At 34.4% G+C, this 20,520-nt stretch overlaps 1 protein-coding gene and 1 pseudogene across 1 annotated transcript; one reads left to right on the plus strand and one right to left on the minus strand.

The window, feature by feature from the left end:
- Window positions 1-911: 911 nt before the first annotated feature.
- LOC104249654 (large ribosomal subunit protein bL12c-like) lies at window positions 912-1,566 on the minus strand (annotated as a pseudogene).
- Window positions 1,567-6,169: 4,603 nt separating this feature from the next.
- Window positions 6,170-19,923, plus strand: LOC104249651 (bifunctional aspartokinase/homoserine dehydrogenase 1, chloroplastic-like). The gene is made up of 18 exons (XM_009806125.2): window positions 6,170-6,364; window positions 7,505-7,563; window positions 7,652-8,026; window positions 8,502-8,590; window positions 8,703-9,006; window positions 9,197-9,249; window positions 9,336-9,550; window positions 9,680-9,767; window positions 9,846-9,959; window positions 11,336-11,434; window positions 12,148-12,342; window positions 13,658-13,740; window positions 15,348-15,573; window positions 15,871-16,016; window positions 16,223-16,358; window positions 18,168-18,251; window positions 18,333-18,425; window positions 19,377-19,923. The coding sequence occupies exons 1-18, from the start codon at window positions 6,201-6,203 to the stop codon at window positions 19,620-19,622; spliced, it is 2,769 nt and encodes a 922-aa protein (XP_009804427.1). The 5' UTR covers window positions 6,170-6,200; the 3' UTR covers window positions 19,623-19,923.
- Window positions 19,924-20,520: the final 597 nt, after the last annotated feature.

Raw genomic sequence — 20,520 nt, forward strand, 5'->3', positions numbered from 1 at the left:
CTTAATGAGACAAAATGCTTGTTATCATTTTTTTCATAGATTTTAAGAGTTAACTTCATTAAATTATTTAAGTTTTAAATCCTAGTATGATGTTCTTTGTCAAACTATCTTTGACTCACTCTTTTCACAATTTGTTATTACTAATATAATATATAAAGTCTAAGTAACTATTAAACTTTATATGTAGTTAAATACCATCATATAATATATATAACGGAAAAGGGCCTAAAATACCTCTCTATTATATGAAATAGGACATCATAGCTCTCTGTTAAAAGTTAGAATTACATTTGCCCAATTAAAAATTCTAATCCTAATTTAAAATGCCACATGGATTTAAAAATACCCCAACCTCTACCCCGGGCAATCTAATCTGTCGAGCTTTTAACACTAAACTCATTGTATTTTGAAATTATATTCCTGAATCAAATAATTGTAGAAATTTTTGTGACTTTTCATACATATATCTATGTTTGTTGAGGAAAATATTGATTGTGAATATTTCTACAGCACAATAGAGTGAGACTAGCCAGTTAGGAGTTAGATTAAGAATGTCATTGGTTGTCTATTGATGCAGAGCTTTACCTGCTAGTTGTACTATACCAACCATCTATTTCGTATTCTGTATTTCATATCTCTTATATTACTGGTATTTTATTATGCATTTTTATGGTACTAATATATCGGCTCCTGTTGCTTTTTTGAGCCGAGGGTCTCCTGGAAACAACCTCTCTACCCTTCGGGGTAGGGGTAAGGTCTGCGTACATATTACTTCCCCAGACCCCACTTGTGGGATTATACTGGGTCGTCGTCGTCGTTGTCGAGGAAAATACTGAGTAACTGAACTCAAAAACCAAAGCTCTATCCTTCACTTTGCAGAACCATAAGCAAATACGGCTAGAAAATCTTCATTTTAGAAAATTGGGAACAAACTATATCTAACAACTGAATTCTCTTACAAAAACACAAAAAAAGTACAACAATTTTGCCAAAGATAATCAAAAACAAAATAAGAATAAAACATTTACCACAAATTCATATTTTAAGCAATAGAAACTTTAGCACCAGCTTCTTCAAGCTGTTTCTTAGCATCTTCAGCCTCATCCTTAGACACACCTTCCTTAAATTTCTTAGGCAATCCTTCAATCAATTCCTTAGCCTCTTTCAAAGCCAAACTAGTTAAAGCCCTAACAGCCTTAATTGTAGCAATTCTCGCATTACTCGGAACTTCGTCAATAACTACGTCAAATTCAGTCTTCTCCTCTACCACAGCAGCAGCTTCGGCGGCGGCGCCAGGGGCGGCGACGACGGCGGCGGGAGCGAAGGATGCGGCTGTAACACCGAGCTTATCCTGGAGGTACTCGACGAGTTTCTGAGCGTCAGCGAGGCTTAAATTGGATATTTCATCACCGAGCTGGACTACCTTCTCAGGTGCTTCAACGGCGGCGAGAGGGCGGAGGAAAGTGGCTCGGCGGTTTTGGAGTTTGGGGTGCGAATGGGGAATTCTAGGGCTTTTTTTGGGGTGGGCCCGGGGGGTAGGGGGTTAGGGAAATAAGAGGAGTTGGGGTATTTTTAAATTCATGTGGCATTTTAATTAGGATTGGAATTTTTAATTAGGCAAATGTAATTCCACGTGGATTTTAGAGTCTTCCGTTAGTGGAGAAGAAGGATTTTTTTGAGTCCATTTTTAGACGACAAGGACAGATAAGGGGTCAACTTTTAACGAGGGCTAGAATATCTTATTTCATATAGTAAAGGGACATTTTAGGTCCTTTTCCGTATATATAATTAAAACTTATTAATACCAAATTATTTTGGGTTTTGTATGATATGTTTATTACACATGTGGTAGAATCAACGGGGCAGGTCTAGCCTTCGATAATGAGTATGATTGTTGTATTTATTGCTTTCAATTTTTAGAGAATATATATCTGAAGCAATCAACTATGCTTCACATTGTATATGTCAAAATTTGAACAAAAGAATCTTATTAAATAAGAAGGACCAAAAATTAACCAAGCTGAGGTCACGTATGGGAAGCAATACATGATTCAGCTACGGTCGAGGTCGAGTATTCAATTCAACTCGAACGGCTAGTTTAACATTTAGACATTTTAGAGGAATATTCTACAATATATTCTAAGAACTTAGGTACTCTGGTTAAGGACTGCTAGATAAAGAAAGTATTTTTGTATAAATATCATGGAAGAGAGTAACTGAAGGCCAGGGGCTAAAAGGAACACACACATACATGTCTCCCAAGATGAAGATGGGCCTTCATCTCAGGTTCCTCGCCAAGAAGAAAGGAGAAAAGAGTTTAGAATCTCGGTATTCATCTGTAGTTTAATTATGTCAAATGTAATGAGGTCACTCTTGTTCAAGAATGGTGACTCTTTTCATTTATGTATTCTTCGCTATCATTTAATAATATGGAAGCAACCATCCTTTTCTTACATTATGGAATTCAATCGTGATTATAGCCAAATTTTATGTTTAGCTATGCTTGTTTATTCTTATCTTCTATCTCATATCTAGGATAAATTATCTATGGCTAGGATTTGCCTCAAATCTTCTTATTTAACTAGTTTAATAAAAAGGTCTAACACTTTTAGTCAAACACATACCATGTATTTAATGTCTCGCTTTTTTATTTTTACTTTTTTTCCTGATTGTAGGAATTGTGTGCCCGTAAAAAAAAAAAAAAAAAAATTGTGGAGACCTATACCAAACACAATTTCCCCCTTAATTTATATTTGTATAATACGAAAGTTACAGAAATAATGAATTAATATGTGGCTAGTACTTAAAAAGTAACTATTGTAATACTACTTTTAAAAAAAAAAAAAAATACTGTGGAATCTTCAAATTTAATTGTATATTAGCCAGACGTAACTTCATGTCTATCGAATTTGCAGCAATTGTGCTCAATATTGGGGTTAATTTCACGGATGGTCACTCAACTATGTTTTAATTTCACTAAAGTTATTTAATAATTTTTTGTCACTTAAAAGTATCTAAACTTTCACATTGTCACTTAAAAATCATTTTGGCTCAAACCCCTACTATAAATATGACATAACATAAAATTTAATGAGAAAAATCTAAAAGTAAATGTCACATCAGCTTAAATGGACCATACTCACTTTAGATCAATTTTTCACTTAATGTGATTTGACCCATAACCCAAATGGGTTTCAATAGGAGGAAAAAACACACAGCACTAATAAAATTAGGTCTTGTGATTTTTTTGTGGGACTTTTATCGTACAAATACAATATTTCTTTTATCTAAACAATTGCAATAGATTGTCTGTAATTGCATGTTCATTGTGAAAATAAACTCTTATTAGCCTTATTATTATTCTTGTATTCTTATGATACATTAATATGTTATGTAAGATGAATATAATACTATTTTAATTTCAGTAGAAAATTATAAATTTGTTATATGAGTTGGATATAGTAGTATTTTAATTTCAGTAGAGTTATAAAATGACTCGGATGGGGCATACAAACAAGATAAGAATTTTTTTAGTATAGAATAATATAAATGCACATTATGTAACAGAAAAGGCAAAATTTTGTAGTATATGATAATCATTTTAAACTAATGTGAAATTTAATATTTTTTTATTGAAAGCATTTGGGTTATGGGTCAAATCACATTAAGGAAGAAATGGATCTAAAGTGGGTATGATCCATTTAAGCTTATGTGATATTTATTTTTGGATTTTTTTCATTTAATTTTATGCCATGTCACATTTATGGTAGGGGTTTGAGCTAAAATGACTTTTAAGTGACAATGTGAAAGTTTAGTTACTTTTAAGTGAAAAAAAATAATTAAGTGACTTTAGTAAAATTAAAACATAGTTGAGTGACTATCAGTAAAATTAACCCCTCAATACTGCAACTAATTTAAAGGAAGAATGTATGAAATAGAAAAGAGTATTTGATTACAAAATCAAGGTGTGTAATTTGCATTTCAAAAATTAAGTCAAGGTTGGATATTTCATATATGTAAGGTAGCCTATGAAATAATTGAGGTCTTTGCAAACTGAATGAATATTATTGTCATAAAAAATGAACAACAAAAAATATATTATTATCTGATTATTTTTGCATAAAATTAAAAAAATACTGCTAACTATCAGTCGAACCAATCCCACCACTGAACCCACGTGTTGAAAAGTAAAGCAATTCGAAAAAGTAATTTTAAAAAATACTCCTCCTCCATTCTCTGTGTTATTTTATTCTTTTAATCTATTAAAAAAATATTATACCTACTTAATTTTAAATTTTTTATTTTATTCGTAATGAAATAATTTATAACTATAAGAATATTTATAATTTATGAACACAATTTTATTTAAACTTTGTACTTAATTAAATCAGCAGGATGAAAGAAGTAGTATTTGTTTTATAGCTTGTTAGGATGGTTGTTATGTATCGTTTCATAATGTATCGTATAGTAATGTATTGTGTTTACTACATTATATTGATGTACATAATATTTGGATAGATTGTATTATTTGTTTTCGTTTCTAATATAATATGCGCAGCGGGAGCAAGCATACAATTCAGGCATCAAATACATGTAAACTAGACAATGCTATAATTTTCAGATTAGAAGCACTAACCTCTTGAATCGTTGGATAAATTCTCCACACAACAAGAATTTAGGGCTGCAGTCTTCTTCTGTTATATGCCTAGTAAAATCTTGGACGAGTTTGGTTTGAGTGGGAAGAACAATACAACTCTAAAAGGTAAGTTATTGTGTGAATATTGTCTTCCTTAAGCAGACACGTTTTTAGCCAAAAATAGGGCTCCAAAAACGTATAAGATTCTGCTTTCACAACTAGAATCCTACTCTAACTCTACAAGATGACTTTTCTCCCAAGTTACTTTTTACCCAAGTCAGTCCAGGTTTTTACTAGATAGAGGGACCACAGAAATAATAAGAGACTACTAATTACAATATTAATTCGAAATTAACATGAATTAATTCCTCAATGTGAATTTCGAAAATTCAGTTACATTTATTTTAACTCCCCATGTTAAGATTTCAAATACCAATTAATTAAATTAAATTACTGAAAATTTAATTTAATCAACTAATTAAATCCTTTACAATTCCGCTTAAACAATTTCATGTGACGGATACAAAATTCATCGGTCGGGGTTTCACATGAAAACTTATAAGCTTACATAAATGGATATCATCAAACTCAAAACCGAATCATGGATTTTATCAACTAATTATTATTTCACAAATATTATTCGTTATTGTCCAATCTATTAGGCATACACTAACTTTGAATAGAGTCGTACCTTTTGATAAATTAAAACAATAAACAAATTACATTGATCATAATAATTATATCAAGATTAAGAGTATAAGCTCATTTAATGAATTAGAGAAAATATTTTTATATATATTTAGTACAAAACTATCTTTTCTCTATTTGGTCCGTTCAATATACACTAAGTATACTAGCACAAGAAGTTGGAATAAAACAACTCCCATAATCAAAGACAAATTATACTATAATTTTGTGCTACAATCATCAAGATATTTTGTACAATAATATCTTTAATTGTGAACATAATTTATTAATTGTGAGAACCGACAATTTAATCTTCTCTGCATGAGCTAAGACTCCATACACTAAATTATCTACTACATAACTAAAAGGACACACATGTAACAAATGATCTATTTAAAATAGTACTTTATTGAATTAAATAAACAATTGTTACATAAAGAATAAAACAAAATACTATGTCTAAACCGCAAGGTTAATAGTATATACCAACAGTTTCATAATGTCAAACATCAATAATATAAAAAATAAACTTACAATATTAGAAAAAGTAAGATACGAGGTAGAATTATTATATAAAAATATATGATAAATGATAAAATAGAATTATTTAAATAAGGAAGGGCAAGATAAGAGAAAAAATACAATAATGACGCGACCACACCGTTCCTTTTTCCTCATTACGTAACAATAAATATAATATTATAATACAATAAAATTTAAATAGTAACAATTAAAATAAATGTTATATTTAAAGTAACATAATACAACAAATAACAAACAGAGAGGGAGAGGGGGATATATATATATATATATATATATAGTGACCCACTCACTGTGGTACTTGTCACTCTCATTTTTTTCTCAATCAACAAAAACAATGGCGTTATCATCCTCCATTTCGCCATGTTATTCATGTAAACTCTCCTCAAATCCGCCATTGTTACGACGAACGTATTTGAAGGCCAAGGGGAAGAAAATGGCTGCCTTTAACAGGACACATCCATTTTCACTCCTGCAACTGCAATGCTCTCCTTTTCTCAAGTAAACTTCGTTATTTCTATTTTTCTTTTTCAACTCTCTAATGTATTTGTGGGTACTCACTTTACGTGTATTTATGTTAGTGTTTTTTTATATATATATTCCCTCTCACATTTTGTGAACATTTTAGAGAAAAAGTTCAAATGAAGTATCTTAATTTTAAACTTTGTTATATTTTGGGGCTTTTCCACCGCCGTATTTCTTTTCCATGTTTTTCCATGCTTTCCTTGAGCTGACGGTCCATTGAGAAGAGCCTCTCTACCTTCACAAGGTAGGTGTAAGGTTTGCGTATACACTATTATCTCCTGTAGGGGCGGAGCTGGACCTTCGGCTACAGTTCGGCCGAACCCAGTAGTTTTGGTCCAAACCTTATATTTGTCTTAAGAAATTCATTGAATATGCACAAATTATTAAGTAATTAGCTTCAAATCCTGGCACTGCCTCTGCTTTCCATACCCTACTTGTGGGATTACACCGGTTTTTTCTTTTTGGTTGTTGGTACCTTTGCCATTAGCAATTGTTGCCCTTAACCTTAATGGAGCTCCAGCATCGACTGGGGAGCTGTAGATATCATGTGTCACAAATACTTTGGAAAAAGCACCAAATTTATCCCTCTTATTTTGACTATACTTTAAAATTTTACCCTGTTGCACTTCAGTTTAAAGTTTTTATTTGTTTTATTTTTTTTAAGCTTCAAGATTACGCTTTGTAATATTGTATATGGAATTATTGCTATATGAAGTGATCTATATTTTCATCCAACTAATGAGAAGTGTTACAAAAATTGTTTCAACAAGTTAATTAGTTGTCTCAACGGTAATCATATTAAGGTATCTAAGGCATGAGAATAGACATATTCATTTATCCTAATTCCATGTTCTATATGTGATAGTACAAAGATTTGTTCTTTGTGACGTAAAACCAAAATTTTGCTCGAGCATATTCTTGAGTCCGAGAGCAACTGATGAATAATAACCTGTTTCCTTTTCAACTATCATACAATTGTGAGGTGACACACGATTCAACAGTAAGTAATGGGTATCCCATGATATGATCGCCAAGTTTTCTTTTTATTTTGAGAATTTCTTATAGCTTAATGTTTTATATACTGCTAACGCCTTTCTTTGTTTTGATGTGTTTTAGTTCAAAATGGGAAAGAGCAGAGTTGAAGTTCGGCATACGTGCTGCTGTTACAAGTGAAGGTTAATATATGTTGAAACCTTGAGTATCATCCTTGTGTGATTTTCTTCAGTTATTGATTTCCCATTCTCCCATTTGATATTTTGGCAGAATACTTATTGGATGGAGCTATAGAAAGTTCTCAGCTTCCTAGAGGTGACAGCTGGTCTGTTCATAAATTTGGTGGTACCTGTGTGGGAACCTCTGAAAGAATTCGCAACGTTGCTAATGTAATAGTTCAGGACCAATCAGAAAGAAAGTTGGTGGTTGTGTCTGCAATGTCAAAAGTCACAGATATGATGTATGATCTGATTCAAAAGGCCCGGTCACGAGATGACTCGTACCTAACTGCATTGGACGCTGTTCTAGAAAAACACAAATTAACTGCGATTGATCTACTTGATGGGGATGAGCTTGCTAGTTTCTTATCTCGTCTTCATCATGACATCAACAACCTAAAAGCCATGCTCCGTGCAATATATATTGGTAGCTTGTGCTTTCCCTCTTTATTTGTAGAATGTCTCAACAAAAACACTTGCCAGAGCCTCTATGCTCATAAATATGGAAAAATCAATAGAAAAAGAACTTATTAACAGAGACTACTCGTGGAAAGCTCCATTGTCAGATATTATTAATTTTTTGTATAATACTTAAAAGGAAACAAGATTCTGTTGGAGTATTTTGAATTGTCTTTTCCCTCCACTACTTTGCATGCGGGTAAGAAGGACATCAAATGGTGCAATATGGTCTTTGCTTCACTCTCTGGTTATTGTCAGAGCTGTAGTTATGAAGCTAATGTTGGCATAATGGTCATTCTTCAGTCTCTTGTTTTTGCTAGAACTTAATTGTATCCATGCTAAAGTTCCTTCAGTTGACTAGGTTTTTCCTGAAGTATCTGAATTTGAACCAAACCTCTTTCTTTTGCTTTCAACTGACACAAAATAGCTTAATTGTATTGCAGCTGGTCATGCAACAGAATCTTTCTCTGATTTTGTTGCTGGGCATGGGGAGTTATGGTCTGCTCAGTTGTTGTCATCCGTTGTCAGAATGGTGATTCTCACATTGATCTCTTCTGGTCTTAAGAAAGCTTTGTATCTGCTAGTTATGCAAATTAAAATTTTGTATGTTTATGATGCAAATTTTCAAATTCCTATATTTGCAGAATGGTGTAGAGTCTAAATGGATGGACACAAGAGAGGTACTCATTGTGAACCCAACGAGCTCTAATCAAGTTGATCCAGATTATCTAAAGTCAGGGGAAAGACTTGAGAAATGGTACTCTAAGAATCCATCAATGACTATCATTGCAACTGGTTTTATAGCTAGCACTCCCCAAAATATTCCTACCACTTTGAAAAGAGATGGAAGTGATTTCTCTGCAGCTATCATGGGGGCATTGTTTAAAGCACGTCAAGTCACAATTTGGACAGATGTTGATGGTGTCTATAGTGCTGATCCAAGAAAAGGTTTTTCCTCACTCATTGCATGCTTTTCCCGATCTGAAACATATTAAGACGTGCCCCTAGCTAAATATTATATCAAGTATTATTGTTCTCTATTTGTTACCCAAATATTCCCTCTTACTTCTAAATCAATGATGAACTTCCAAAATGAAGTTTACGATGATTGACAGCTAAAACAATATTTCATTTGCAGTAAGTGAGGCCGTAATCCTGAAGACACTATCTTATCAAGAGGCGTGGGAAATGGTGAAGTCGTGATTCTATGGGATTGCTGAAGTTAACAAGAGATGTCATGGGCACTTTCTAATATCAAATTTCTTATCTTTTTGCAGTCATATTTTGGTGCAAATGTCTTGCATCCACGGACAATTGTTCCAGTGATGCAATATGACATTCCGATTGTTATAAAAAATATTTTTAACCTCGCTGCACCTGGAACAATGATCTGCCGATCCACTGATAATGAATATGAGGATGGACAGAGATCAGTATTCCCTGTCAAAGGATTTGCAACAATTGACAATCTGGCTCTAGTGAATGTTGAGGGGTAGGACTATTAGTTTACTTGTCAAAAAGAAATGTGGAGGATTAGGACTGCACTGGATCCAGTCATACTGTTTGTTATAACAATATTCACAAATTTCCTTGTTTACACAAAGTCGGTTACCTTCTGCAGAACCGGAATGACTGGTGTTCCTGGTACAGCTAGTGACATTTTTGCTGCAGTAAAAGATGTTGGTGCTAACGTAATCATGATATCCCAGGTAAATTAATTCTTTGATAGCGGGTTAAACTTATGATGCTTATAACTTCATGAAATAGAATTGAGTGCTATGATACAGGCTAGTAGTGAGCATTCAGTGTGCTTTGCTGTGCCTGAAAAAGAAGTGAAAGCTGTTGCTGATGTTTTAGAGTCTAGGTTTGGTCAGGCTTTGAGTGCCGGGCGCCTTTCTCAGGTATTCTGCGTTTTCTGATTCAATTTGTATAGTTAATTTATAAAGGTTGTGGATCTGCATAAGCAAAAGGGAAAAAAAAAGAAGAAGCAGGAATGATGTTATATTGAATTCTTGTCACCATCTTATAGTTAACATTTTGCATGTATTGCGCCTTCTGTTTCCTGATTGCGGTTGCAAGGTCAACCCTATATACGCTCCGCTATACCTGTTATCTTATAACATGTTTGTTTTAGATGTTCCAGAATGGCAAATAGAAAAATACATAATAAAGAAGTGTTGTGACAAAGCTTCAGAAGTTGTTTCTGAGGAGACTTTAGGGCATATGTTGATGATCAGTACGCATCATGTGGCTCAGAGCTATAGGGATGATGAGTTGTATACTTCAGAAGAATTCCACAAAAAGTTATGGTGCTAATTATATTGGAAAGACCAAAAAAACACTTATTGTGATTGAGCCTTTATCTCCATCCAAGATAGAACATCCGTGAAAGTTGTTCCTCTTGTTGCACTAAACAAGTTAGTTAACTAGCAGATCTGAAAAGACGGATTTTGGGGCTGTAGATTCCGGTTTTTCCAACTTAAGACTTGAGAAGCTCAATCAAGAAAGCTTAAGAATTAGTAAAGCCGTATTAGTCTAGTGGTGGTTTGATGCACATAAGAAAGGAATGACTGGAACAACAGCTTTTAGGGTGCTGATGAGCATTGAGCAGTGATGTAATCATTAAACTCTGCTTGATGCTGCTATAATGAAGACAGGATGATCAGGCAATTGAAAGCAAAGAGAGGATCTTGAAGTCATGAACTGTGTGAAACTTATAATTGCAGAAAAGAGGAGGAGAAATGAGGAAAAGTATGGTAGTTACTTTCAGATCCCATAGACATCTCAGAAATGAACGCGTGGCAGAACTGCTACATTTTTTCTGGGCTAATTCTTGTAAAAACTTCGCCATATGCAAACACTCCATAGGTGTTTCCATCTTAAAATACTATACAAAGTAAAGGCAACAAAGAAAGAAACTAATCTTGCACATGATGCTGCTTCACCAAACCTCCCTCTGTTAAAAGCATAGCTTAGACGAATAAGGAAACTCAGAACTCTTTCCATTTGTTAGAATCTCAAAAATCTCAGCCGGTTTTGGTGTAGGTTTTTATGAAATTTGAACTTGGTTTTGGGGCAGTGTGATGTGCTTCTTTCTAAATACTTAACGAAAATTAGTTGTGGGATCTTGGGTACAGTAAATCGTAATTTCAGATATCGTATTTAGCTCATTGATTTCTGCTTCTCTGTGTCACTTACTTGGTGTTTTAACATTATTTTCATCTATCCTATTAAGAACTTCTTTGATCACCGTGATAATGACTTCATTTCTTCCCAGATTTCGGTGATTCCGAACTGTAGCATTTTGGCTGCTGTTGGTCAGAGAATGGCAAGCACTCCTGGAGTTTGTGCTACATTTTTTAGTGCACTTGCTAAGGTTTGGTAATTTTCAGTCTTTTTAAACTGAAAAAGACAAAATTTATCTATTGTATATAGGTGTGTCTTGTGTAGAGTTAAGTGGTAAATTTTCAAACCACATTAAATTCTAAAAAGGGTTTATGTTTGACGATTTGTTTGGTTGTATCTTCTGTGGAGTTAATGTTCTCCTGCATTTCATCTACAGTTATTTTGCGACTGTTATGAGCACTTAGATCTATGCCATAAGGATTCTCTAATTACGATATCAATCAATCAACTACTCCTTAAGATTACCAAATTAGTTGAGGCCCACTACATTGATCTCTGTATCCATTCCACTCTATAGGGCCGATTTCATTTGAATACTTCACCGTTAGAGGATTATGATATTTTGACTACTTTTATGTAGGTTGTCAACCTACTGCAACCCTTTTTCCTTTATGCAGATTTGGTACCAGCTATGTGAAGCTCACATGGGTGGATTTCGTAGCTAACTACCATACTGTTCTTGTTAGTATGTAAATTGGTTTTCAGTTTTTATGAGCTTTTAACTTGGCTTTGATTGCTGCTGCTTTTGGCAATTTGTATGATGCTTTTCATCAAAAAAGGACATGATAAAAGTCAATCGAGAGTCATAGAAAGATGACGAGGGGAATATGAGTATAGAATTCAACTTCTTCTAGTTTCTTGAATTTCATAAGAACTTCAAGATTCAGCACTTCATTTTTGCAGGCTAATATCAATATCCGTGCTATAGCTCAAGGTTGCTCAGAGTACAACGTCACAGTAGTTGTTAAACGCGAACACTGTGTGAGGGCTTTACGTGCTGTGCACTCAAGATTTTATTTGTCAAGAACTACTATTGCTGTGGGCATTATTGGACCAGGGTTGATAGGGGGTACTTTGCTAGACCAGCTCAAGGATCAGGTCTGTCAATTCAAGTTAATGCTATTTCGATCTCTATATTTTGTTTTCTCTACACCTATTGAACTTTAAATATGCTTTCTTCTATTGGGTATCATTTATTTCTCCTATTAAAGTCCATAAGTTAAATTAAGAAGAGCATATTAATATTTCCCACCCTTCCAAATATAAATATCCTTCACAATTTGAAAGGTAGATTTTTGGAGCAAAGTATGCAGTCATCTCCAGGCAAAGCCTAAGTTCAATTTCACAACCTTTTAGAGTCATCATACTGGTAAAACGTTCAGGATATAATTAGGTGTCGCCTTCAACTTTTAATTACCACTTATAATGGATAATGGAATTATTTGAACTGTCCTTGCTGCTAGAAATTCATTTACATTTTGCCATCTTGCGTTTGTATTTCCTTCTTTTATATGATATATGATGTTTGTCGGCTATTCTGATTCTTTGCCTGTATCATGGATCATCTCCTTGTAATATAAGAACTTTCCTCTGTTGCCACATTCTTTTTTGTCACTAGTGGTATAAACCAAGTACACAGAACACTGGAATTTTTGCACTCATATTCTTTAGCCGTGTAAATAATGCTATCTTGGATGCTTAACCACTTGTTGCTGTCAAAGGGATGCACTATAATTCGTGATGCATTCTGATTCTTCCTTAAAAAAGGAAAAGGAGAAAAGGAAAACAAAGATTATCAACTAACATGCTTAATCTCTAATTTGTTGGATTCCTTGTATGCTCTGATATATTGAGGTATCTCTCATTTCAATTCGTAGTACTCATCTTACAGACGAATTAGGGTTCACTAAAGCTAGCGACTCTCCAGATCTCAGACTTATCCACCCACTGATAACTAGTTTCTTACCATAGGGTATCCGAAAATGAAATGAACCGTAAAATCGGAAATAAATATATTTCAGGATATATCAAGCATGGTTTTTGTGGGTTATATTGTGTAAGTTTAAGAAACTCTTTATTACCACCCTTGCATTGCTTAGTGCATACCTAGTAGTCCATAAGTATATCATTTTATCAAGTTTTTTATGTATTGATCCTTTCTGCACACTGGAGCTCAGTGTTGAATTTTTGTGCTCTCGTTTTTTCCTGATAGCTCTAGCGTCTTGCTTGGTAAAGTTGATTATAATTTCAGGTACTTTATTGCTATTATATGATGAATGTTCTTGAGGTTCGGGAAACAATGTTCTTAATAATTGTTTTCTTTTCTGTTTAATGATGAAAAGAATAGTTTTTGGCAAGTGTTCAATGAAATTTTGTAACAGACACTTTTAACACCTTTTGTTTTCATTGGCAGACAGCTATCTTAAAGGAAAAGTTCAACATTGACTTGCGTGTGATGGGTATAATTGGAATAGATTCAATGATATTGAGCGGCTCGTAAGTCTTGAAAATCCATCTTTCTTCTAAATGCTCAGTGATGTATATCGGACAGATGCGTTCTTTAGCCGCTTTGAATTTTTGATTGAGTCTTTTTCTGCTTAGAATGAATGGAAGCAGAATACTTTTGTCTGTAAATACTGCATATTTGATTCCATCCATAAATCGATTTTCTTCCCTATGAGTTATAGTCTCAATAAGAATGCTAGTTCTTACTGTTCATATATTATGATATGAATATACCACACCAATTCGTTATGTATGGATGATGAGATTCCATTGATACAGAGCCAATTCCAATAGACTTATTGGAGGGTCCCAGGTGCAATCAGCAATGCCCCTACTCCGTACCCATTTTGATTAGTCGTGCCATCAAAGTCAAATTTCCATGCCCTCCTCTTCTGTGACAGCTATTTCCTCGTCTGGGAAGCAATCCTTAAACTCATGTTCCTCCTTGATAGGGTGCAAGGTGTTCTGCTATCGCCCTTCCTTTTTGGTTACATACGTGATGTCGAATTCAGACAGAAGCAGTAACCATCTTGCGGTCCTTCCCGTTACGTTAAGGCGGTACGGGAAAAAACAATAAAGTGCAAAAAGTCAGAGAAACTTAACCTAAGGTTTTAAAAATTGCTATTCTAATGGACAACTATCCGAATCTGTTGAATCATTGTAGAGATAATTATTTTTCTTTCAACTTATGAATTTCCAAGTAACTTTACCTGTAGGGATAGATCTTCTTCGAGTGACAAAGGGGAAGTTAGTCACAGAAACTGGAATGGAGGGTGGACTTGCTAATTGGAAACTTTTGATTTGAAATTCTTTTATAAAATTAACAATTGCATTTGAGTAGAATAGCACATGGGCAGCTACTGAGTAGGCAAATGAAAAATAAAATAAAAAAAGAGGTGTTCCTAAAGGGTTCATCTAACTAAACTTCTTTTGTGGTTCATATAAACAAGCCTGGAGTATCTGCTTCTGGAAATTTGCCTGTTGACTCATATTCTCCTTACAACAAAACTCATACTTCATTTCTACTTCTTCAATGCTATAATCCTAGCTAGGAATGCGCTAGTACACTGTACAAAATCATTGGAAATGAGGGAGTGTCAATCATTCTCTCTCACATTAATCTACTACATTTATTCCCTCTCTTCCGGTCCTTTAAGCTGATCCCATGTCCTCTTTGGTTATAGCTTGGACATTTTCTGTTCCAATGCAACCAAGGAACTTCTAAGTTTTCTTTTGTGCTGCTGATTTTTATGAGTCAGAGGTTCAATCAGTGTCAATCTTCTGTTAGTCATGGTAGATCTTCTATTGAGATTGAAAAATTAAAGATATTTTTTCTTGAAAATGAATGAGATTAAATTAAAGTTAACAAGGAACTTAATTTCTGGTCTTTCCTTCTCCCAAATTTTCACTATCACCTATCCAATGTTCATTACATCGTTCTTGCTATAGAACTTGTCAACTAGCTACTATGTTGAAGCTTTGTGTTCCAAAAGCCACACTAGCCTTTCCAGCTGGTTACTGCTGCTTTTTGTCATTTAGATATTATTGAACTGTCTTCAGGGGTCTCGATGACTAGACATTCTTGTTAATGTTCATAGGGGTATTGATTTGTCAAGATGGAAAGAGCTACTAAGTCAAAACGGAGAAATGCCCGACTTGAATAAGTTTGTTCAGCATGTCGGTGAAAATCATTTCATCCCAAACAGTGTTTTGGTGGATTGCACTGCAGACTCTCATATCGCAAGCCAATACTATGACTGGTTGCACAGAGGCATCCATGTGGTCACCCCAAATAAAAAGGCTAACTCAGGACCGCTTGACCAGGTTACTAATTACTTTCATGTTTGATTTTCTTTTCTTCTTAAAAGTGCTTAATACTCTGGGAAAAAAAGCATTTTGATCGACTAAGTCAATAATCAAATTTTCCCCATTTCCTAATTATATTTTGCTTTCCACTTCATCAAAGATGGGAAAAATGAGTCTTTTTAAAAACTTCTGTTTTATCTCTATTTGAAAAATACCTCAAAACAAGACAACTAAGGCGTCGATAATTATATAGATAGCTGGTAAAGGAAGCTACTCATACCTTTTTATTGCATATTTTCCTTCAATTGTTTCCAGTACTTGAAGATGAGAGCTCTGCAGCGACAATCATATACTCATTACTTCTATGAAGCTACTGTTGGAGCTGGTCTACCAATCATTAGCACTTTACGTGGTCTTCTTGAAACCGGGGACAAGATTTTGCGGATTGAGGGTATTTTTAGGTTGGTATCACTGATATTAAGGTTTGAGATTATACATTTTCTGGTATTTGGATAAATTTCATCTATCCTAAGTAGCAGATTGATGAAATGACGCTATCCTTGTCTTCGCTACCACATGCACCAGCGAATGCAAAATTTCTCTCTGTATTTCGATTTCTTTGCATTAATTTCATACATGTATTCTTTTCTTTTTCTTTTTTTGACAGTGGAACTCTGAGTTACATATTCAATAACTTCATGGGGACAAAAGCTTTTAGCCAAGTGGTGAAGGAGGCGAAAGAGGCGGGTTATACTGAACCAGATCCGAGGGATGACCTAGCCGGGACAGATGTTGCCAGAAAGGTATTTGCTGATAAGTTTCGTTCATTGTTACAAGTGTTAACCCAAGTCGAGATCTCATTCTTCAGTTTCAATTTGTTTACTGCTTTGGTTTAGTGTTTGCATGAAGCTGACAAAAATATTTTGAAGCGCCAGTAGTGATTTAAATGCCAACTATGACTTAGAGGTAGCAAAAGTGGCCCAAACCCATTTGACCCGCCCAACCCGCTCAGGTTTTAATGGGTTGGGTATGAGCTACTTTGATGATGGGCTAAGTTTGGGCACAACCCAATTAAATCCATTTATTTTCAGTAGCCCAAATTAGCCCATGATTTCAGTCCAAACTGACCCATGAATAGCAATTGCCCTTTATAGCTTCTAAGGGTGTGTTTGATATGAAGGAGATTTTTTGGAAAATATTTTCCTAGAAAATGAGTGATTTTCTCACTTAATTTACCATGTTTGGTTGGTGAGTGGAAAACTTTTTCCGAAAAATATTTTCTAATGTTGCTTAGTTAGAGAGTTGAAAATATTTTTCTATGCTATTCTCTTCAACCCCCTCCACCTAAATCCCTATGTTTCATGTGCCTCCCCCCCCTCCCTGCGCCCCTCTCCCCCCTCCCCAACGTTTTCAGGACTTTATTTTCTTCAAGAATTCAATTATTCTTTTAAAAATTGACATAAACCTAAATGAACTAATGTGCTGCTTTACTTTTTTCACACAAGAAAAACCTTGAATTTGAGCTTCATAACTGAAAAGAAAAAACTCGTTTTCTTGTTGAAACAAACAACCGTACTCTTTCTACAACATAAAAAGTAAACACTTTTTTTGTTGAAATAAAAGAAAATACTTTTTCTAAAACATGAAAAGAAAGTACTCATTTTGTGAAAAAGAAAATATTTTTTCTATATCATGAAAAGAAAGTACTTATTTTGTTGAAATGAAAGAAAATACTTTTTCTACATCATAAAAAGAAAATACTCATTTTGCTGAAACGAAAAAGAAAATACTTTATCTACAACATGAAAACAAAGTACTCTAAATAATATTTTATTTTAGGGTGAGGGTGGGAGGTTTGGGGGTAGGGTGGGGGTTGGGGTGGTGGGAGGTGTGTTCGGGGTGGGTGGAAAGTTCTAATTTTACTACTTTTTTGTTATTCTGATCTTTGTTAGTATTATAAGATAAATAACTATCAAATAAAGTTCTAAAAATCTTAATTGAGGAAATAATTCATTAGGCATGGATTGACATTTATTCCAAAACATAAGACAAGAAACAACAGGAAAAAAAAGAAAAAACAATTCATCATCATAAACTATTCCAGAATGATATTTACGAAAAATGAAAATAAAAATCATTGTTATATATATGAGAATATTTTATATATGCTTGTTTAAAAATTGAGAATATTGCAAAGATTTGGGTCATTTTGGGTGGGGTGGGATGGGGGTGGATTACAACTCATTCTTTAGCCCATCTTAACCCAAGTGAACTTTAGGCAGGGTTGGGCAATGACCCATTTAATGAGTCAACTCATCTTGACCTGCGGAAATACAGCCCAAACAACCCATTTGCCACCCCTACGTATGACTTAGTGTTGCAAAACAGCATCTGTCAATTTACTTCTATCCTGGTCGCACCTTGATGTGTTTGCTAACTTGTGCAGATTTACCTCTCATCATAGAAACAAAGACATTTTATTTTGAGTTTGCTGGTTCCCCTGCCATTTTGCTCTCTTAAATAGTTCCACAAGAAAACCAACATCCTGGGAATTGATGCTACACAAATCATGGCTTAATGACTTTTTAATAAGCAATAACTTCCTGATCCAGGTGATAATTCTTGCTAGAGAAAGTGGATTAGAGCTACAGCTTTCAGATATCCCGGTTCAGAGCCTTGTCCCAGAACCATTAAGGGTGAGTGATTAGCTTATACATGCAACATTAGTTGGACGGGCATTTTGTTCTCTGTGAAGTGATATTTGGTGGTTTTCTCAGGCTACTGCATCTGCTGAGGACTTTTTGCTGCAGCTGCCACAATTTGATCTAGAGTTGTCTAAACAGAGGCAAGAGGCTGAAGATGCGGGGGAAGTGAGTATTCCGAATTTATAAAATTAAGCTTGAGTGTTGTGATGGTAATGTTGTCTGAATGAACCCTGCTATACTCCCTCCATTGAAGTTGATGTTTTCTATACCTTTTTAGACTGTTGAAGTTTACTTTAATTTTCCTAATCACGCAAGTTTTAAAATTAGTTTGGGTCGATGCATAGTTGATTGATGCAAGCTTTCGCTTATATAACAATTACAATTCACCTGGAACTTTCCTGAATATTTTGAGCAACCAAATGTAACTTTTTACATTCTGCATATTGCCCCATTTCATGTCAAACAATAAAATTTCAAGCATCATCTTTGTACCTTTGCCAAGTAACATGAAACATTTAATTTTGCATAGGAGTAATATAATATATAGGAACCACAGCCCTTAGTATCTTAGTGTGGACGAATTGTTCATTTTGCTCAATTAAATCTTGTATGGGAACATCACTGATTTGTGTAGTCATTGGTTATGAACCAGATTACCCATTTTGGGTAAAACGTTTTAATTATTGACAGCTGATATGATTTCAATCTTTTTTATTCTTGTTTGCAAAATAAAGTGACTGATCTGTTTGTGTGCATTTGTACTGAGTTTATGTCTTTCTAGATCGAACTCTATGTGATAACTGATAAATACTCAATGCAACATAATCCTTTTGCATCTGAGGACTTCTCTACTAGTAATGTCAAACACTATCTTAATGCATGACAATGCTCCATAACAAAATACGCTTACTTCCCAAAAATAGATTCTTTGAAGTCTTTGTGAAGCATGCTAAGAAAACTTTTGATTTATGAAGTGTGCTTCATTTCTGTTGGAGTGGTCACAAGCATCAACTCTATGTTTTCTCAATCCAGTTTAGCTGCAGAACATGTGTAATGCTTATATTTCCGTACTTGTATTTATGCTTATCCATCTTCAAAATGTTGATATACATGAAGGTCTTGAGATATGTTGGAGCAGTGGATGTTGTCAATGGCAAAGGCACTGTTGAATTGCGGAGATACAATAAGGAACATCCATTTGCGCAACTCTCTGGATCGGACAACATAATTGCATTCACTACTGAAAGATATTGTAAGCAACCTCTAATAGTGCGCGGTCCAGGGGCTGGGGCTGAAGTGACAGCCGGTGGAATATTCAGTGATATATTGCGACTTGCCTCATATCTCGGTGCTCCTTCATAATTCATGGATCGCAAACCAGTATCCTGCTTTGCCCCATGCTCCTATAATTCCGTGTTTCGTTATAGAGTTACATGATTAATATGTAATTTTCAGTAACTAATAGCGTTGTTCACTTTGTAACTTGGCTCTTCACTTCTATTGAAGAGTTCATAGGTTGCTTATTTAGGAATAACTCTGATAATACTAAAGTTGTATTATGGTCCACGATAGAAATATCCTGTACCTGTAGAGGATATACTGTTAGTTAAGCAGGTTGCTGATGTATGTCAATGCAATTAAAAAGCATTGTTTCCTTTTGTGATTTTTTGTTTTTTGTTTTGTGTGTAACTTTTTGCTGATGTTTTTTGTGATTAATATGCTTTTGCTTGGTATCATTCCTCTTGATTTCATGTTGTTCTTATTTTTCATATATATATATATATATATATATGTATTTCTTTCATATTGTTTCTGTGGTGTTACTAATATTGTTTTCTTTTGTCTTATTGAGCCGAGGGTCTTTCGGAAACAGCCTCTCTACTCCTTCGGGGTAGGGGTAAGGTCTGCGTACACACTACCCTCCCCAGACCCCACTAGTGGGATTACACTGGGTTGTTGTTGTTGTTGTTGTTTTGTGTGTGTGTGCGCGCGTATCCACTGTTGATTATTACGTATCCTTGCATTCTTTTGCTTCATAACTTAGTCGCGAGAACTTATGGAGATCTGTAGATAATTGGCTCTGAGGACCAGCTTTATACTGATTACAATACTAGTTTATAATTTAAAATAAGTCATTTGGGGGGGGGGGTAATAATCCATTTAAGACCAATAACTTCTTTTTTTTTTTTTTTTTTGGGGAGTAATGAGTTTTTCAAAGGGTAGCACTTCCTTGCTTTACTATATTTGACTGTATTTCCTT

This window comes from Nicotiana sylvestris, chromosome 6 (assembly GCF_000393655.2).
Source record: "Nicotiana sylvestris chromosome 6, ASM39365v2, whole genome shotgun sequence".
NCBI classification, from domain to species: Eukaryota; Viridiplantae; Streptophyta; class Magnoliopsida; order Solanales; family Solanaceae; genus Nicotiana; species Nicotiana sylvestris.

What these genes read in the sequence shown, in the direction of transcription:
- LOC104249651 (XM_009806125.2), top strand. Translation starts at nt 6,201, where the DNA reads ATGGCGTTATCATCCTCCATTTCGCCATGTTATTCATGTAAACTCTCC. An exon ending in TAGACCAGCTCAAGGATCAG is followed by an intron (nt 12,343 to 13,657) that starts GTCTGTCAATTC and finishes TTTCATTGGCAG; the next exon opens with ACAGCTATCTTAAAGGAAAA. An exon ending in CGGATTGAGGGTATTTTTAG is followed by an intron (nt 16,017 to 16,222) that starts GTTGGTATCACT and finishes TTTTTTTGACAG; the next exon opens with TGGAACTCTGAGTTACATAT.